Source organism: Heterocephalus glaber, unplaced genomic scaffold (assembly GCF_053883595.1).
Source record: "Heterocephalus glaber isolate CG9 unplaced genomic scaffold, H.glaber_assembly_v1.0 deba00000594, whole genome shotgun sequence".
In the NCBI taxonomy this organism is placed as follows: Eukaryota; Metazoa; Chordata; class Mammalia; order Rodentia; family Bathyergidae; genus Heterocephalus; species Heterocephalus glaber.
The window spans coordinates 3224332-3243039 of NW_028258151.1; the positions used below are offsets into that span (position 1 = coordinate 3224332).

General features: G+C 38.1%; 1 protein-coding gene across 5 annotated transcripts in view; it reads right to left on the reverse strand.

Moving 5' to 3' along the window:
* Positions 1-18708, reverse strand: part of Adgrb3 (adhesion G protein-coupled receptor B3) — a 697560-nt gene that overhangs the window by 377313 nt on the left and 301539 nt on the right. For all 5 annotated transcript variants that reach the window (XM_013072656.3, XM_004846114.4, XM_087204896.1 and 2 more), the window contains 2 exons: positions 3459-3560; positions 2990-3096 (listed from right to left, as the gene is read on the reverse strand). In XM_013072656.3, the coding sequence (XP_012928110.1) occupies positions 2990-3096; positions 3459-3560 (209 nt within the window). The remainder of the gene's footprint in view (positions 1-2989; positions 3097-3458; positions 3561-18708) is intronic.

Genomic DNA, 18708 nt, shown 5'->3' on the forward strand with positions numbered 1-18708 from the left:
GATGATTTCAAATCCAAAGCTCAGGAGGCTGCGTGGCCCCCAGAAAGGCTTTCTTACATTGGTGCCAGGGTGTAGCTTTCCCTGCTTACTTTGCTTATGTGGATTTCTCTCTGTAGACCCATTTTTTTCTATGAAAATCAAATAAAAAATACCCACCTTGGAGATTCTTGGAGTTAAAATTATGAAAGTTTCTCACAAGTGCTTGGTACTTTATATAAGTTGATTAGATATGAAGTGTGATCAGAAATATGCCACATGTTTAATTTAATAAAACTTATTACAGTAAAAGACATTGCCACAGTCCCTCTCAAATCCTCCCCCTGGCTTCCAACACATATCCCATCTTTTCTACCACTTTCAGAAGCAGGTCTGGAAGTGTTCTTTAGGGAGAGTCTCTAGTTGTGCTGTTGTGGCTGCCTGTATGCCTCAATCAATTTAAAGCAATACCTTCTGTGGTCATTTTGACTTAGAGGAAGAGCCAGAATTCACACGGTGTCAGATCTGGTCAATAAGGCGGATGAGGACACACCATAATGTTTTCATTTGACAGAAACTGCTGGAAACATTTTATCAAGGAGGGGTAATCAAAGCGGATGGAGACTGTTTACATTTAAAAATTATTACTCTAAAAGCCACATCACCATCAATCTGTTTTAAAATACTCCCCCTTGCTTCCAATATGCTTACCTTATCTTTCTTGGCAACATGTCTTTTAAGGTACTATTTCTTTTTATAATGTGAATATTCATCTTATCTTTCAATCACTCTTTGCATATGCCTTGTATTTTGTAAGATCATGAACCTGAGTTTTGTAACCAAGTCAACAAGGGCATATGCATGCTGGCTGTTGGTTTATCCACTGAATTATTTTTACAGGACTCACAATTTGACATTGCATTTCTTGTACTTCAGAGTGCATCTGTCTCCACTGTCAGAAGGCCTGCACTCAGAATGCAAACTCATTCAATATTTCTGTGCAAAACACAGCATTTGGAAAGTAAATGTGTTCTACAAAAACTGACGTTCATTCTTAACAAGTTTGTAAAGATTGATTCATTGCTTACTTAATTTACCTCCCTGACTAAATAAGAGTTGAATATAGATTAATTAGGTAAAAAAAAGTCTTCGAGGCCATAGTCCTAAGTGAAATAAATAGGACACACATGTGTAAATACCGAATTGTCTCTCTGGTGTGAGAAATTTAAAGTGTAAATGAGAACCAAAATGTATAATAGATAATGTGAAATAGGAAGAAGAGGTTCAAAGGGGAAGGGGAAGTTGTTGGGGGTGAAAGAAAGAAAAGAAAAAATATAAGAAAAGAAGGGAAAAACAGAAACAAAGCTTCTGTAAATGGGGGGCATGGAGAGGTGGAAGGGAGCAAAGGAGAATGGAGAAAAAAACAAGAACTAAGATGTATCTTGTACAGGTACAATTTCTCAATGATGAATACCTAAAATGTACCAATAAAATTAATTTTAAAAATTTTTAATTAGGGAAAAACAAAATCCATTAAAATTAAATTCATAAGAAGGGTTTGCTGGTATATAATTCCAAAATATAATGTTGTGAGTTATTAACAGATATTAATGAAGTTTTAAATTTCATATTCTTTTCAGATTTTGTGGGGGAGGGGACTTGGGATTGAACTCAGGACCTTGAGCTTGCAAGGCAGGCACGGTGCCACTGAGCTAAATTTCTGGCCCCTAAATTTCATATTCTTATGTTATACATTATAAAACTAAATTATACATCTTTTTGTTATGTGTATATATGTCTATTTATATCTATATAGCCAAATAAGTACCTTTAAAATATCTGAAAAATCAATTGCTAACACCTTTACATACCATCAGTAAATGAACTTATGATTATTTGTCATATATACTTTTCTATATGTGAATATATAATATGCATTTCATATAAATATAAATTCCATACATAAATATATATTCATATATAAATAAGTACTTTACATAAAAAAGCTATACGTGTTTAATCAATTACTGATATATGTGTGTGTGTGCGCGTATGTGTGTACAGAACTAAAGAAATTAGACTATGTAGTTTACTCATCAATTCAATTATAGGTTTGCATGTAAATATATAGGACTGGCTTTTCAATTTTATAAAATGTGTCTTTTTTCTGCTAAATAAGTACTAATATCCTTAACTGATAAGGGTTGTTACTGCTACTTTTCACTCACAAGCAAGAATACCCTTCAGGGTTTTTAAAAATATGTGTATTTTGGTGGACAGTAATAACATCAGAAGAAAGCACTTGTGCAACAGAAAAGGTTTTATATAAACATCACTCATGTTAGTGTTCAACTTTTTCGGCTCATGTTTATATTTTGTTTTATGCCTCACATTGTTTATAGCAGCTCCAATTGAGGCCCTTTTGATTGTCAATCTGACACAACAACCTTTTCTGATAATGACAATGTCTTGTAAAATACCATACAAAATATAAATTTGCTCAAAATATTCATAGATTATACTCTATGAATAATGCAGTTATGTGTAGGGGGAAAACGGGCAACTTTTGGAAAGTAATCTTCTATAACTAAGTTGTTCTGGTGCAATGACATTGTCTTTTTTCACATCTTAATCTCAAACTATACTCTGAAGTTTGATAACTAAATGACACCACTTTGTCATTTCTCTACTACTGAACAGTTAAAGAATTTAATTTTTAAATGTATGAGATTTTGTAATATGTCTTACATAACGTTTAGTACAGACTTGAACCAATTGTGATATGCCGTCCACCTTTTACAGATAAATCGGGATCCATAAAAACCAAAGATCAAGGAACTAAACAGTTTAGCTGTGGCTTAAAGAAATAAGCTTCCCATCACATCTCTTCTTCCTTAGGCATTTTTTTTAGCGACTTTACTGATTTGATGGTACCGCGGAAGGTTAAATTCTCACACAGTGATCATTAGCAAAAATTACACAGAGCGAGTACTAAAGCTGGCTTTGCACCTACTGAATGCTGCAAGTGTCTGTACTCGTTGGATATACATCTCGCGAAGCTTGGCTGTTCCCAGAAGGCCACTCCGTGAAGGCTGAGCGAGCAGCGTCGGCTGGTGGTGCCTGCGCGTCACAGAGAAGAGAGAAGCTGTGTGACACGATGCTACATGGTGTCGCATAGTGGGGAAGCGGGCTGAACACTGGGATTACACATTTATTTTTGTTTTAAAAAACTATGCACACGAAGCTGTCATTTTGATTATTTTTATAATGCGTACGAATCATCTTGTGAAATCTCTGCAGTAACATTTTCTGGGTCTTCGTTGGCTCCATTTATGAAGCACTGTATTAAAATTATTGCAGTAATTGCTTATCGGACAGAGATATTGGTGGGTACAGGAAAAAAGGATGATTTCATAAGCAAACACAGCTTGCTGTTCCTGGATGGCGATCAGCATTTGGGCTGGGGCGGCGTCTTACTGTACCTGTGGCATTCAGAGGACACTGATTGAAGGCCAGGTCGCCGGCTGGAGTCCTTTTCCACACCATGGACATCATGTAATCCTCCGGGCATATTTCATAAGGTGCTGCAATTTAAAACAGAGAGACTTGAATGTCAGCAGTGCTTATTTAAAAAAAAAAGTACTGGCGATCACAATCCTCAAATGCAGAAAGCTTTCATTTTCCTCAAAGTATAGTGCTCACTGAAATGTGAGAGATGTACTCATACATAAAAACTCACAGTTTTATTTCTCTATCTGCAAAATAATCACTTTCTTTGAAACTGCTTATTAAGCAGGTTTCTGGAAAAAGTCATTTGTATATGCACTGAATATTGGAGCACCTAACTTCATAAAACAAATACTGCTGGACAGAAAATATCAAATAAACACCAACACAATCATAGTGGGTGGCCTCAATAGCCACAATCAGAAAAAGACAGATCAACTAAACAAAAAGATCAAAAAAGAAATATCTGAATTGAACCACAACCCTGAACAAATGAACTTAATAAATATCTCCAGAGTGTTCTACCTGTCTTCAACAGAATGTACACTCGATGCAAGGAGCTTTCTCCAAAATAGACCACATACTAGTTCACAAAGCCTGCTTAAACAAATACAAAAAAATGAAACCTCACAATGTACACTGTCAGACCATTGTGCACTGAACCTAGAAATCAATCACAGAAGAAACAACAGAAAAGTTATAAACACCTAATAACATATTTCTGAACAATCAAACAAAAAAAAAGCCAGTACAAAACAGCAAAACCTATAGGACACAATGAAAGCAGTCCTAAGAGGGAGGCTTACTGCGGTCAATGACACCTTAGAGAAACAGAATGAGCTCAAATAATTTAATGATAAAACTTAAGATGCTGAAAAAACAACGATCCAAACTCAAACGTAGTTTAAGGAGGGAAGTCATAAAGGTCAGAGTGTGAATTAATAAAAATAAGGCTACAAAAACAATACAAAGAATCAATGGATCAAAGAGCTGATTTTTAGAAACAATAAAATAGATAAACCATTAGCCAATCTTACCAAAAGAGAGAAAAGACTCACATCAATGTAACTAGAAATAAAAAGATGAAGTCACAATGGACACTATCAAAATCCAGAAAACTAACTATTCTGAAAAATTGTACTCCAACAAATTGGAAAGTCTTGAAGAAATGGTAAGATTCCTAGACATATACAAATTACCAAAACTGAACCAAGAAATCAAAAAAACCCTGAGTAATTTAATAACACGAAATGAAATTGAGGTAATAATTTTTTAAAAACCTACCAACTAAGAAAAGTCCAATACCTGATGGACTCAGTGCTGAATTCTACAAGACCTTTAGGGAGGTTATAACATCAGTACTTCACAAAGAGAGCAAACAATCCTAAAATTCATTTGGAACCAGAAGAGGCCTAAAATAGCAAAAACAATTCTAGACAACAAAGACAAGGCAGGGGGCATCACAATCCCTGACTTGAAATTACACTACAGAGGTACCATGATAAAAACAATACAGTACTGGCAAATCAAACAAACAACAACAACAACAACAAAACAGACCCAAGGATCAATGGATCAATGGAACAGATTAGAAGATGCAGAAACAACTCCAAACACATTCAGCCACCCTATCTTTGACAAAGGGACGAAACACCTGCACTGGAAGAAAGATAGCCTTTTTAACAAATGGTGCTGGCTAAACTGGCTTTCGACAAGTGGAAGATTGAGACCATATCTCTTACCATGCACCAAACCAAATTTGAAATGGATCAAAGATCTACATATTAAAATAGAAACACTAAATCTGTTGGAAGATAGAATAGGTAAAGCTTCTGAAGACATAGATATAGGCAAAGATTTTATGAACAAAACCCCGATTGCACAGGAAATATTACAATCAAAAACTGTGATCTCATCTTAGTAAAAAGCTTTTGCACAGCAAAAGAAACCACTAACAAAGTGAAGAGACAGCTCAGAGTGGGGAAAAATATTTGCTAGCCATTACTTAGACTAAAGACTAATATCTAGACTATATAAAGAACTAAAAAAAATCAGATTCCCCCACATTTAAAGACTCAGTGGAAAAATGGGCATGTGAAATCAATACATACTTCTCAGATGAAGAAGTACAAGTGGCAAATAAATATGGGAAAAAATGTTCAACCTCACTGGTCATTCAAGAAATGCAAATTAAAACAACACTCAGATTTCACCTCACTTCAGAAAGAATGGCTATTATCAAGAAATCAAGAAATAACAAATGCTGGCAGGGATGAAGGGGAAAAGGAACCCTTTCCCATTGTTGGTGGGAGTGTAGAGTGAAGCAACCTTTGTGGAAATCAGTGTGGAGAGTCCTCAAAAATCTAAAACTAGAGGTTCCCCTTTTTGTTATCTTCCCAAAAGAATGAAAACCATCATACTGCAGAAATATATGCACAGCTATGTTTACAGCAGCACAATTTGTAATAGTTAAATCTTGCAAATAGCCCAAATGCCCATCAATGGATGAATGGATAAAGAAGATTTAAAAAATATATAATGGAGTACTACTCTGCCATAAAGAAGGATAAACACGAGCCATTTTTAGGTAAATGGATGCACCTTGAGATCATATTCTTAAGGGAAATAAATTGGACACAGATGTTTAAATATAGCATTGTTTCTCTGGTGTGAGAAATGGAAAAGGTAAATAATTAGGATCAACATGTATAATAGATATTGGGAAGTGAGAAAAAAATGTCCAAATGGGAAGAGGAACAAGGGAGGGGCGAGGGGGAAAGAAAGGGAAAAGAAAAGAAAAGAATAAAAGAAAATAAAAACAAAGCTTTTGTAAATAAGGGGGAATAGAAGGGTTGAAGGAAGGGAAGGGGATTGGGGAAAAAAGAAAAAGAAAAAGAAAAATCAAGATATATTTTGTACAGGTACAAATTCCCTATAATGAATATGATCATTAAGTATATCTAAAATGTACCAATAAATTTATTGTTTTAAGAAAATTGTTTTCACATTCAAAGAATATCAATAAAATTTTTTCCAATATTCTTAATATTTTAGGATGGTATACAATGAAGTAATTTCCAAAAATGTGAAAACCATATAAAAATTATTACTGAGATTTAAAAATAAATAAGGTCAAAGATGTTTTTATTTCAACCAAGAGCAACAATGTTAGTCGTACTAGGTTATATAAAAGTTGAGTGACTAAATCTCTTTGTGTTATTTTTCTAAGCATTCATTTAATTTTTTTTTTTTTTTTTTGGTACCGGGGATTGAACTCGGGACCTTGCGCTTGTGAGGCAGGCGTCGGAACCACTGAGGTAAATCCCCAGCCCTAGCATCCATTTAATTACAGAATAAGACAGTTAAAAGGAATTTTAAGAGCAATAGACATATAACAGGAATCTTATGATGAAAAGCCCCAGAACCATGAAGCAATGAGATGCATGTCCACACTGCATTGAAGCTGACATTTTACTCCCACCAGGATGAAGGGTGGCAACCTTCTCTGGACGCATCTACCAGTGTGCTCTTCCTTAGTTTTCCCAGTGAGGCACCTGAATCTTCACTACTTGTCTGGGTTCTTGTGTAGGTCTTCTTGTCCCTGTAGCACCTACAACTAACTGTGAGTCTGCCACACAGAAGCTGCTCAAAACTGAATGAATGAACAATTGAATACTTGAGAAATGAGTGCCTAACAATAAGTCGGGCTGGGGATGCAGCACCCTTGAGGCATTGATCACATAAATGCTAAGGAAGGGGAAGCAGTAGAAATGAGCAAAGGCTAGTAAACGCTGGAGCTGCAGTAAGAATGACTCAAACTTGCTTGTTAAATTGAAGTGACACTGGCAACCTGCCCTCTACCTCCAGCTATAAACTACAAAGTTGTGTGTCTTTCTTTGGTTCACGTGTCTTTCTTGGGTTTTAGACTGGCACGGCCAAGTGTTCAGTGGTATTTTGGACCTGACCTTTCCAGACAACTCAAAGCCACACTATCCATGCATTGGCTCTCACCACTCCCCCCACTACTGTGGATTTCCTGACTCTGCTATGATGTCCTGAACAGGTCCCATGGCTAAAATTAGCAGATGCCTCTAGCACAGGCAGCCACCACAGGTGTCTAATTGAAGGGGTCCCTTCATCTGAGTCTTAAGAAGATCACTTTGCCTTCCCTGGCAGAGCAGGTCAGCGAGACGAAGGAGGCTGTTGCAGAAGCACACTGTGGTGTCTGGAAGCAGTGCTGTGAGGATGAAGGAAACAGTGGACACAGGGTAATTATAGGAGGAAATCTACATGATGTGAGGAATGAAGGAGGCGAAGGGACAGAGGATAAGGTCTGCCTCTGAGCTGAAATACTGGGTAGAAAATAATGCTATATTCCTCTTTAAACCTATTTTTAGGCTTGGAAACAGGTAAGCTCCAAAATGAAGTTTAATCCCAGAACTTGCTGTTTAAACCCTCTAATGGTTGTCCATCCTTGGCAGGATAAAGACAGCTATGCTCCACAGGACAAAAGGGCCATCTGGCAAAGGCTATCCTTGGATGGTCCACATAGACCCACGATGAGTGGGATACACAGGGAATGCTATTCCCCAAACACTACACACTGACCGTGCTGGACTCCCTTTGCAAATGCTGTGCCTTCTACTGTAAAAGCCCTCTTCTCTTAGTTTGAAAGTAAAACTTCTATTTATCTTGAAAGACAGCTTACATGATGCATTCTCTAAGAAGCCTTTCTCAATGCCCCAGTCACTGAATATACAAAAATACAGCGCTTCTTAAAACAGATTGAAAATATATGGTTGTATGTATGAACCTCCACACTTCCCAAATGTTGCTTTCTAGGAGACTAACCATGCTTTATTTCTTTTTTATATTTTTTATTTTTTAATATTTATTTCTTTTTAGTCTGTTATAATGAACTCCCATGGTTTTAGCATTTAGTAGGTGTTCAAAATGTGTTTATAAATAAATCACTTTTACTGAGCAGACAACATCAGAGACCAGTAAGGTGTCTGATAGATGTGCTCGCAATGATGGAAACGACCCCTACTCTTATGGTCTAAAAGGGTGGACAGCAGGCAAATAAGGCTATTGCATTCCAGAAATGTGTTAGAGGGCCTGAGGACTGAATTTAAAATTTAATTTGATTTAATTAATGTGTGTTTAAATATAAATCGCCACCATTTTGGACAGTGCTATAGATAATTGTGTTTCTGTATATTTAACCAAAAGCTGTTACAGAACGTTTTTAAAAGAAAAATTAGAATAGGTGCTAAAGTTTACCAAATACATCACGAATCATTTATCACATAATTGAATTCTACACGAAATGACTGAGCTCTTCTTAATAACGATAGAGCAGCAGCTTGTAACTATTAATTTGGTTTCTCCTTCCTGTCCCATCTCTACCTCCCAGTTGCCTTCACTCTCTCCTTATCTTTTCATGTTCTTTCAAATCCCTTGTTTGAGCTGCCTTTTCAGTTTCAGTGCTTTTGGACTCAAATTTTCCTCAGTTCCTTCGTTAAAACTTGAATCGTATTTCATAAAACCTGTTCCTATAGTTTCTAGTCTTTCCTGAGTCAGTATCAATTTAAAACAATGAAAAGCCAGTTTCCATCATGAGTATCTTCAGTTTCCCATCGGGCTCGCACACAGCTCTTCACTTTAAGGACTCCTCTTGGGGGACTCTGCTCCCCACCACCCGGTAAGGTCTTAATGCTCATTGCATCGGCTGACCACTAGATGGCGCGGGTGGGCAGCGGGGGCGATATCCCTGGGCTGGCCCGGAAGCTGTGAGGTGGAGGCCTAGGTGAGCAACAGCAGAGCTCACTGGTCGGAAGCACGGGTCAGCGCTGACTTTTCTTAAAGGTGTACGACTGGGGTGGGGGGTGGGGGGGTGATTTACCTTCTTTCCATATAAGGATGATGTTTAAGGTTTAGCCTGGCCTGTTATGAGGCCCTGCAACTGGCCCCTCACTATCTCCGGCCCTCTCCTAGGGGCTGGCTGTTCTCTAGCAGCGCAGACAGGCTCTCACCTCCAGGCTGACACTCCAGGCCCTACTGGGACCTCTTCCCTCCCCTCAGACACTTGCCCAGAGCACAGCTCCACTGCCTCAGTGTTCCCCTCACCTTCTCAGTGACTCCGACCCGCTCTTCTTAACACTTCTATCCCTGCTTACTGCTCCCCAGAGCACTTGGCTGTCACCCTAGGTCTTCAGATGTTTTTCTAGTGTGTTCATTTATTTGCCTCCTCTGGTAGAAGAGCTGTTCTTCAGTGACATCCATTCTGAGGCTAACAGAGAGTGAAGATGATCCTGCATCATGCAGAAGATACTGTGTGTGTGTGTGCACACGCGCGTGTGTGTGGTGTGTGCACACACATGTATTGTGGGCATTGTAGAAAATGGCCTGGCAGTCATTCCACTTAGAGGAACAAAGAGAGGAAAGCTACTCTAGTTACACTGAAAATTAGCGAGAGGAGGCTGCCAGGGTATCAGGAGGACTGAAATAGGCCTTGGAGGTCCTGTCTGACTTAATAAACACTCTGGGCCCTGTTTAGGATGCCTCATGTGCCGACACAAATCCCAAATCTGCGTGAGGAACTTGCTGGATGAATAGAACTTCTCCTTGGGTCAACCATGATGCTCAACAGCATTCAGTTACCAGCTCTCTCAGTGGACCCGACTACAGTGGGTCCACCTCTAGTGGGAGCTGACCCACCTACAATCAGAAAAAGCAAAACAAACCAAAATCAATACTTTTTTAAACCCAGGAAAGTCAACAAACTTTGTTTTGTTCTGTTGTAAGTTCACAAAGACTTGGGTTCAACAGGGTTTTGTTTTTGGATTGATTGATTGATTAATTGGATTTATTTAATTATTTTTGGCAGTACCGGGATTGACCCAGGGTTATCACACTGAGTTACATTCCCAGTTTTGTTTCGTTTTTTTTTTTATGTTTTATTTTGAGACAGAGTCTCACTAAGGTGCTTGGGCTAGTTTTGAACTTGTACTCTTCCTGCCTCAGCCTCCCAGAGTGCTGGGATTACAACTGTGTACCGCCAGCCCTGTCTTCTGTATACTTCTTGGAGTCAGAAATCCAAAATACAAATGATAGTAAAGGAAGCTGGCAGGCAACTCTCAGATGAAATGCTGCAAACTGGCCCAAGATTTGCAACTTTTTAGCACTGATGCCAAATCCCACACCTGCTTTTATATATTTCATCAAAAGTGATCTGATATCCTTTGAAGATTCTATCTTAAACAGTATTTATGAAAACAGGCCAATTTATGCTCATATCAAAAACCAGCCTAGATATTAAAAACACTATTTGTTTCCATTTTAAGTCTAAGATGTCCCCAGTAGTGGGAATCTTCCTGCGTTCTTCTTAGTGCCACTTGTGTAGTTCGTTTGCTCAACAAGTATTTCCTGAGAAGCCATATGTCCCTCATGTTAAATGGTGCACGTAAGCAGTCAAGGGTCCCACTCCCAGGACGGCTGGGGACGGTCATGGCAGAAACTTCCGTCCAGCAGAATGTGGACCACAATCCACAGTGGTCCATGAGGACCATCTGCGAGAGCTGGTCAGCAAAGGACTCGTAGAGGGGACATCGAAACTGAGGAGAAATGATAAATAGGAGTTTCCTAGTGGAGGAGGGAAAGTGTCCCCCAAGAGCCACTCTGGAAACAACCAGGGGCTGAGGAAAGAGATGACATCCCACAAATGGGGAAGTTTCAGAAAGGATAGAAAGTAATGTTGGGGTGCACAGAGGTGAGTATCTGCAGGAGCTTGGGAGGGGTGACAAATGATAGGGTAACCTGGGAGGCGGAATTTATTTTAAGAACAAGGGAACGATGTTGTGTTTGGAGAACAGAGTGCAGGAAGTCAGAGTGAAGGCAGAGATCTAAACAATGGACAGGTGCATGCAGAAGCCCAGGAAGGGACAACAGGAAGTGGTGGGCAGCTTGGATCTCTGTCCAGGAAGCAGCAGGGCTCAGCCACATGGAAGACTGGCAGTAAGAGGCAAGGCAGACTGGGAACAGCACAGGGAACCTGGAAACGGCCAGTGTGCTGCTCCCAATCTACTACTTCTGAGACCAGACTGTTTGTGAAAATAGGTGCGGAAAGCAGTTTTTGCCTTTAGACTCTGAGCACATCTAGATACTGTTACACAACAACAACAAAACCCTCAAAGCTCAGGAGAGAAACAGAAGCTACAGAGATGTGTATGAATTTATTTTTATTTCATGCTACCTATGTGTATTCTGGAAATTAGAAAGTACCTAATTAGCTCAGGTCACTGTCCTCAAAATAAAACCATATTGTGCACCAATACAAAAAAGGCTTGCATTTTTATGCTGTAGCAAGATAGAATACCAACTCTGTTCACCAGGTGAAAGATCCCATTGTCTGCTATTACTAGCGCAAAGATATAAATCTCATTTGTGACACGCAACTGTACCTGATGTCACAAGTATGTAGTTAGTGTGCTCCCGTAAAACAAGGTAGCAATTACCTAGTGATTAGCTGTTAATGTCTATTCAAACTGATTTTCTGTCTCTTAAAAATAGCTGAATTTATACAGGGCTTAAATCAATTTGATGTGGAAAATTAGTTTTTGCCTCATATGCTAGAATTTCAGCATTAAAGAGAAATTGATTCTAAAGTGTAGATTGAGCTGGCATCTAGAAAAAATATGCACTACTCCTGACCCCATATTTGAAATTTTATTTGCTGGGAAATCATGAATTATTATGTTTTGTGAATCCCCTGTGCTGGGAGACACAGAGGTAAATGAGATAGAGCTATGATCTGTGCTCCCAGGGCTTATAGCTCTCATTTCTGAGGTGGAAACTGCCCGTGTGAAGAACTCATGCTCGTGCTAAGGGCTGGGGGGAAAGAGTGCTTCAAAAGTATATTTCATCCCAGTAATCCTTATGCGGAAAATGTTATTTTCTGCCTCAAGATGTAGTAAAATGCAATTATGTTACTGATATATATATATTTTTTCCTAAGGGCATTGCACATTTTAATTCATCAAATTTTCATAACAACTACATAGAATGAACACAGTTATTATCTCCATATTAAAAAGTAAAACGTCAAAGTAGAGAGATGCAGGTAGTGTAGCCTATGGTTCCTCAGCAAGGAGGTGGTGGGCTTACTGTCGATCAAGAGCTAAGCCTGTTTTCAGGGACGTTTACACATTTCTAAGCATAAGAGTCCTTTTGTTGTTATTCTGATGACACATAAATTACTTGTATATTCGCAAAAATTTATTTTTAAGTTTGGAAATCAGCAAACCATTAGTTTCAATTTTATTAGCAAGCTATACATTCCAGATAGTCTGAGTACTGGGTCTGCAAAGTATTTTATGTTTCTGCTTGCATTCAAGTTATTCAATTCTGTATTTCATCCTAGGAGACAAGGTCATTTTCATTTCTACCTGTTAAAAAAGTTAGTTAATTTTGAAAAATAATTGTGTTATAGCTTGTATATCTCCTCAAAGCCTCATGCACTCATAGGTGGTGCTTTTCAGAGGTGGCTGGATCTAGGGTGATTATGTATTAAGGGTGTGTGATGATTAACCTTGTCCATTGATTGGTTTAGCATAGTTCTGGGTGTGAATGATAGAAAGGCCCACTCTGGGTGTGGGAGCACCAACCAACCAAAAGGCTTGTAGCCTGGATGGGATAAGAGGGATAGGAAGGCTCCCTGCTGCTTCCGCCTCCTGCCTTCCCTGCCATGGACTGTTTCTCCTCTGTGATGCTCCTCTGCCATGCTCCCCTGCCTTAGAGCCAGCCAACTATGATTTAAACCTCTACGAACCTTGAGCTGAAAGAAACTTTTCATCCTTTAACTTGTGGGTGTTGAGTATTTTGTCCCAGCAATGAGAAAGTAACTAAGACAAATTTCAAGTAACTATTCACTAAATTTTAGTTAGACTGTTTTATATTAGAATGCACTCAATATTTTGTGGAAATTTTTTACTCCTTTTCATATTATTGTAGGAACAGGTGAGGATAACTACTTCTTAGCCTTCTATACTCATAGCACAGTAGCAATGATAACTTGGAGGGCTTGAGACTTGAGGACACAAGCCACAAGATTCTGTCATTTCAGCTGTACTGAGACCTCACGGATCATTTATTGGACACCTGGGACTAGTCCCAGCATGACCTGCTACTGTGCAAAGCTGTGAGGAGCTCTGGTCTAAAAGAATAGGTGTGGCTCAGATTGAGGAAACAGAGTAACTTTTAGAAACTTCCATATTTTTCCCACCTCCAACATACATCTCAATTGTTTATTTCTAGAGAAAGAAAGATCATACTACAAATTATAAGTGCAAAATAAAAATTGTATATATGATAAAAATGGCCAATAAATTAATCCATCCAAACAACTAACAGAATTCTGAAAGATTAAAGGAAATTATATAATTAGAGTCATTAACGTCATAGTCATTGAAAAATACCTATTTACATGCTTTTATACAAATATCTTCATTACTTCCCTTATAGTAATTATGATAACAAATAAAAACATTTAAAAGAGCATTTTCCTAATGACCTACTAGCTAGGGTTAACACAGAGTAGGAAATATGAGAGGCTGAAAACACATTGCTCATTTGCAATAAGTTGGGATTCTAGCTAATAGATAGAATCATATGTACTAATAATATATAATAAGGAAAGCATAAATCAAGAACAGAGGGGTTCCTCAGTGAAGGGACACTTTCAAGACTGTGGAAAGAAGAATCATCAGTGGATGGGCTCTTAAGATCCTGCCATGTCAACAGACAGAGACGGGGAGGGGCAGAGCCCCTGAGGAAGTCTGGGTGGGTTACAGTGCAAACAATAGCATCAGAAGGGAATGTGCAACCTTGGAGTCCGGAAACAGAGACTGGATCTGCTGGATTTTACATGTGGACATGTAAATATGCATGTATATTATACGAATACATATTTAGAAATGAGTACAAAGAAATGATATTGGAAAGCTAATAGAGCTGATAGACGGGATACTAAAATCTCAATAGTCCTGGTAATCGATTTGGCAAGTAATGGGAAGCCATGTAATTTTTTGGGAAAAGTGAGTCACACAACCAAGGGCATGAATAGAGGACAATAAACAGACAAAACTGTTCAAAAGAGATTAGATGATGTGATGTGATCATACAGGTAAGAGACAAAGAGTTCATGAACTGCCATTCAAGGATACTACCTAGCTATAGTATTTTATCATTTCATCCTTGAAATTCCTTGTGCCATGTGTTATTCCTACTATATAGGTGAGGATCCCGAGCTCAAACCTAAACTTTCTTGGACTCCCTACTCTAGGCTGTTCACACTGCAGTGCTCTCTTCAACTCGTCAGGTAGTAGTTGCAGGGGGAAGGGACAGTGGGACACTGAGCAAGGAAACTTGGTGGAAGTGTAATCCATCAGCAGGAAGGGGTGTGAGAACCTAGAAGCCCTCTAAATGAAAAGGGGAACTTGGTGGGCAGAAAAGTCTCACTCTTCAGCTTAGTGTCTGAGCTGACTGTGTTGGAAGGTTTGGGATACACTTGTGAGAGGTTATGCACAAAGATGTAGATTTGTGGGAGTTTCTCAAAGAGGCGATAAGGAGAGAGACACAGCACTTCTGAGCACAGTGCTGGGCAGAATCCTCACATCAGGCACACTTCTGGGTTAGAGTCCTGGTAAGCATGGAACCCCAAAAGTAGTTGCATGAATTAATTTCAATGATTTTAAAAATTATTTTAAATTTCCTAAATATTAAAACAATTAAGTGGTTACTAAAATTTATTTTTATTTTTTATTTTAAAACCAACTTGAGATGGAAGGAAGAGATAAAAGAAATAGCAGTAAGTGCTTCTTTGTCTTCTTTTCAACTTGAGAATAATGGACATATTGTCAAATACTTCTAAACTGGATAAGGTAGGGAAATGCAAGGTTACACGGAGTCGTTTTGTAAGTTCCTACTGTGCCAGAAGCTGTGAGAATTTTCTCAAAATCTCATTTGATGAGCAATCTGATAAGAGAAATTATGACAACAATTATCTCCATAGCAACAGGTTTGTGTAAAGGACATGCTGTGCTATGTGGGACACACACTGCTACTTTTAGACGTCAGTGTTTCCTCCTAAATTCTGCCCATAAAATTCAGGTGATTTGTTCCCAAATTGGATTAGGTGATAAAACCCATTTTAGTGGGGGAAGATTGGACATTATTTTACATATTTAGTAAGCAGCAGTGGTCTCTCTCATCTACAGAATACCTTCAAGTTCTTATTCATTTCTCTGCTTTTTGAAATACATCTGCGGTTACTTGGCAAGAACAAATAGAACATACAGGCTGAAAGAAGTCAATACGTAGTGCCACCTACTGTCAACACTGAACTCTGGTTTTAGATGAACAATTGGCATGAGCACTGATGTGATATAATTTGCTATGTCCAAAAGCATTCAGTGCAAATGCCTGCTTACCTTAGAAGGACGCAACTGATAGTAACATAATTCCTTGTAAGATTCAGATCATCTGATAGAGGGAAATAATAGCAATTCCAGTGGAATAAGAACTTTTAAAAGTTCTATTTGAGGTGAACTGAAGTGCTCAGAGATGAAAAAGGTAAATCAGGTACCAACTTGCATGTGAATACTTTGACAGAGAGCAGTAGTATCTCCTTAGGTAGGAAAAATACACATTTTAAATTCACATATTTGGGTTTCTCATAATGATTACCTTCAAATACAGTGGTAAACACAATGTAGATGGGTCTAATTTATCAAACTTATTACACTTGTCTCTACCAAAGACAACATAGTTCTACTGGAAAAGATTAATCCACCACTCCAATAATGGGGACTTGAGGAGCGCTAAGCCAATGTGAGTTAAGACTTCATCTTCCTCCCTGACACCACTCTCTCAAATATCTACTACCTGCATAAGTTTATAGGAGTGTCCATATTTTCATTATCAATAGATTACAGAAGCAATCTCTCATCATTTGTGAAAAGCATAAATAAAGTAAAACTTTGCAATCTTGTTGAAGCAATATCTCAACTTTCACTGAGGTGGAGACTGTATTCTGTTTTTTGTTAATGTTTTTGTATTATTATTATTGCTGTAATTTTGCTATAAGAGATCACTGTAACCCAACAATGGTCTGCAAATGGCAGCACTACCATGATTTGGTGGCTATGGGAAAGGCAACTGGCTTCTGAGGCCCATACTACACCCACTGAGTCAGAGTCACAGGGGTCCTGGCTTAGACATTTCTTTCAAGAAGCTCTCAGAATGATACTTAGGTGTACACTGCTTTTCATAAAGTGAGGAGGTTTGTACCAGTACATGATACAGCTTGCTTCTTCTTTTTTTCCCATTCTCCCTCTTTGACACCTCCTCCCCTCCCTATATACAAAAGCTTTGTTTCTGATTTTCCATCTAGTTTCTCCTTTTTTCCTTGACCCTTCTTTCCATTCCTCTTCCCCCCTTGTTCCTCTTTGCATTTGGACATTTTATTCCCATTTCTCAATGTCTATTATACATTTTAGTCCTTATTTTTACTTTCAGTTTCTCACATCAAGGAACCAATGTGGTATTTAAATATGTGTGTCCAATTTATTTCACTTAAGAATATGGTTATCATTATATATAATCTAAAATGTACCAAAAATGTTGTGCTTCAAAAAAAAATGAGGAGATATTTGATAAAGAGCACGATTAAGCAATGTTAGTGGTTCTTCCTTCCTAGTGAAGCTAAGTTAGTTATTGACACATGAACTGAAGACTTTTGGTACCCAGGGAAGAAGTATCCTGTGGATAAGCAACCTTCCCAAGATGAGGAATGATTACCTGCAGAATGACACCTCTCCTAAGGTGGAGGCTGAGGAGTGGGGGATGCATGCTTACTGTATCGACATGCTACCGTGAGCCAAATTCTGCAAATGCATTGCAGTGTTCCAGATATGCTCTGCATCACCAACACAACACAACTGCTGTCTTCCTTTGGTATGAACATTTACACATAAATATCCCAGGAATCGCTACATCTTTGGTATGAGGGTTCTCTGAGCGCACTCAACCTTCAGCCATTGGTTGATATTTTCAAAAAAAGCAACCATGATTCCAAGAAGAAATTCTTATTTATAAATGAGTACCATATCTAAGTATAATTTGTAGATTCCAACTAAGCAATTAGTGACTAATGAGAATGAACCTTCAAAATGAAGCTATAGGTTCAATCCCCAGAACTGCAAACCAAACCAAACCAACCCAACCCAAACCTAATCAAACCAAACCAAACCAAGCCAACCCAACCCAAACCAAACCTAATCAAACCGATCCAAACCAAACCTAATCAAACCAAACCAAACCAAACCAAGCCAACCCAACCAGAGAGCCCTTACTCTAGAAACAGAGCAAGGCGGTCCCCAGGAAGCCAAAAGGTCAACTTAGGCAAATCCAGCAATAGCATTTGGTCTCTGAGTAATATTAATCTAGAAAATATTGGGAAAAAGAAATTTAAAAGTGTGTTTTTATACTGTAGTTGTGTAACAAAGCCAGGAAAACTGCTACCATTCTACCATTTTAACCCTCAAAGCTTAAAAGTCTGCAATGAGACTGAGCTAAATGAAGTCATTACTTGGTGAGTTTGACTAATTTAAAAATTGGGACACTTAATTATCTCCCTTGTAGCTATTTTATTTCCAAGCAGTATTTTTCTTAAATAAATATTTCATCTGTACAATTCTCTTATACAGACAAAAAAATCACTGTGGTCAATGATGCTCCTTTAATATTTTTACGTTGCCCCTTTTTCCATAAAGAACAAACCTAATTTTGATGGGCAAATATTTTAATTTTATACTTTTAGTAGACATAGTAAGAGCTCTTATTAAATGCAGATGATTAATCGTTATTTTCATTAATTATACAAAGTGCATATATTTCTCCTTCCCGACAACACAGGGTCTCTTGGCAAACTTGATTCATTTGTTTTGTATTCAAATTAAGTGAGGCAGAAAGATAAATAATTGTTGTCTCCAGAAACCTGAAGAAAAATTAAGAATGAACAGTGCTAAAAATAATATTAAAAATGCATGTTGTTCTAAAAGAAACATTTGTTGAAGCTCTGTTATTGACAAAAAGAGACAAATACCTCAGTAAATATTAAGGAAAATTGAAAGTTGTTCCAATATAAAATGGCTATAATTAGGAATA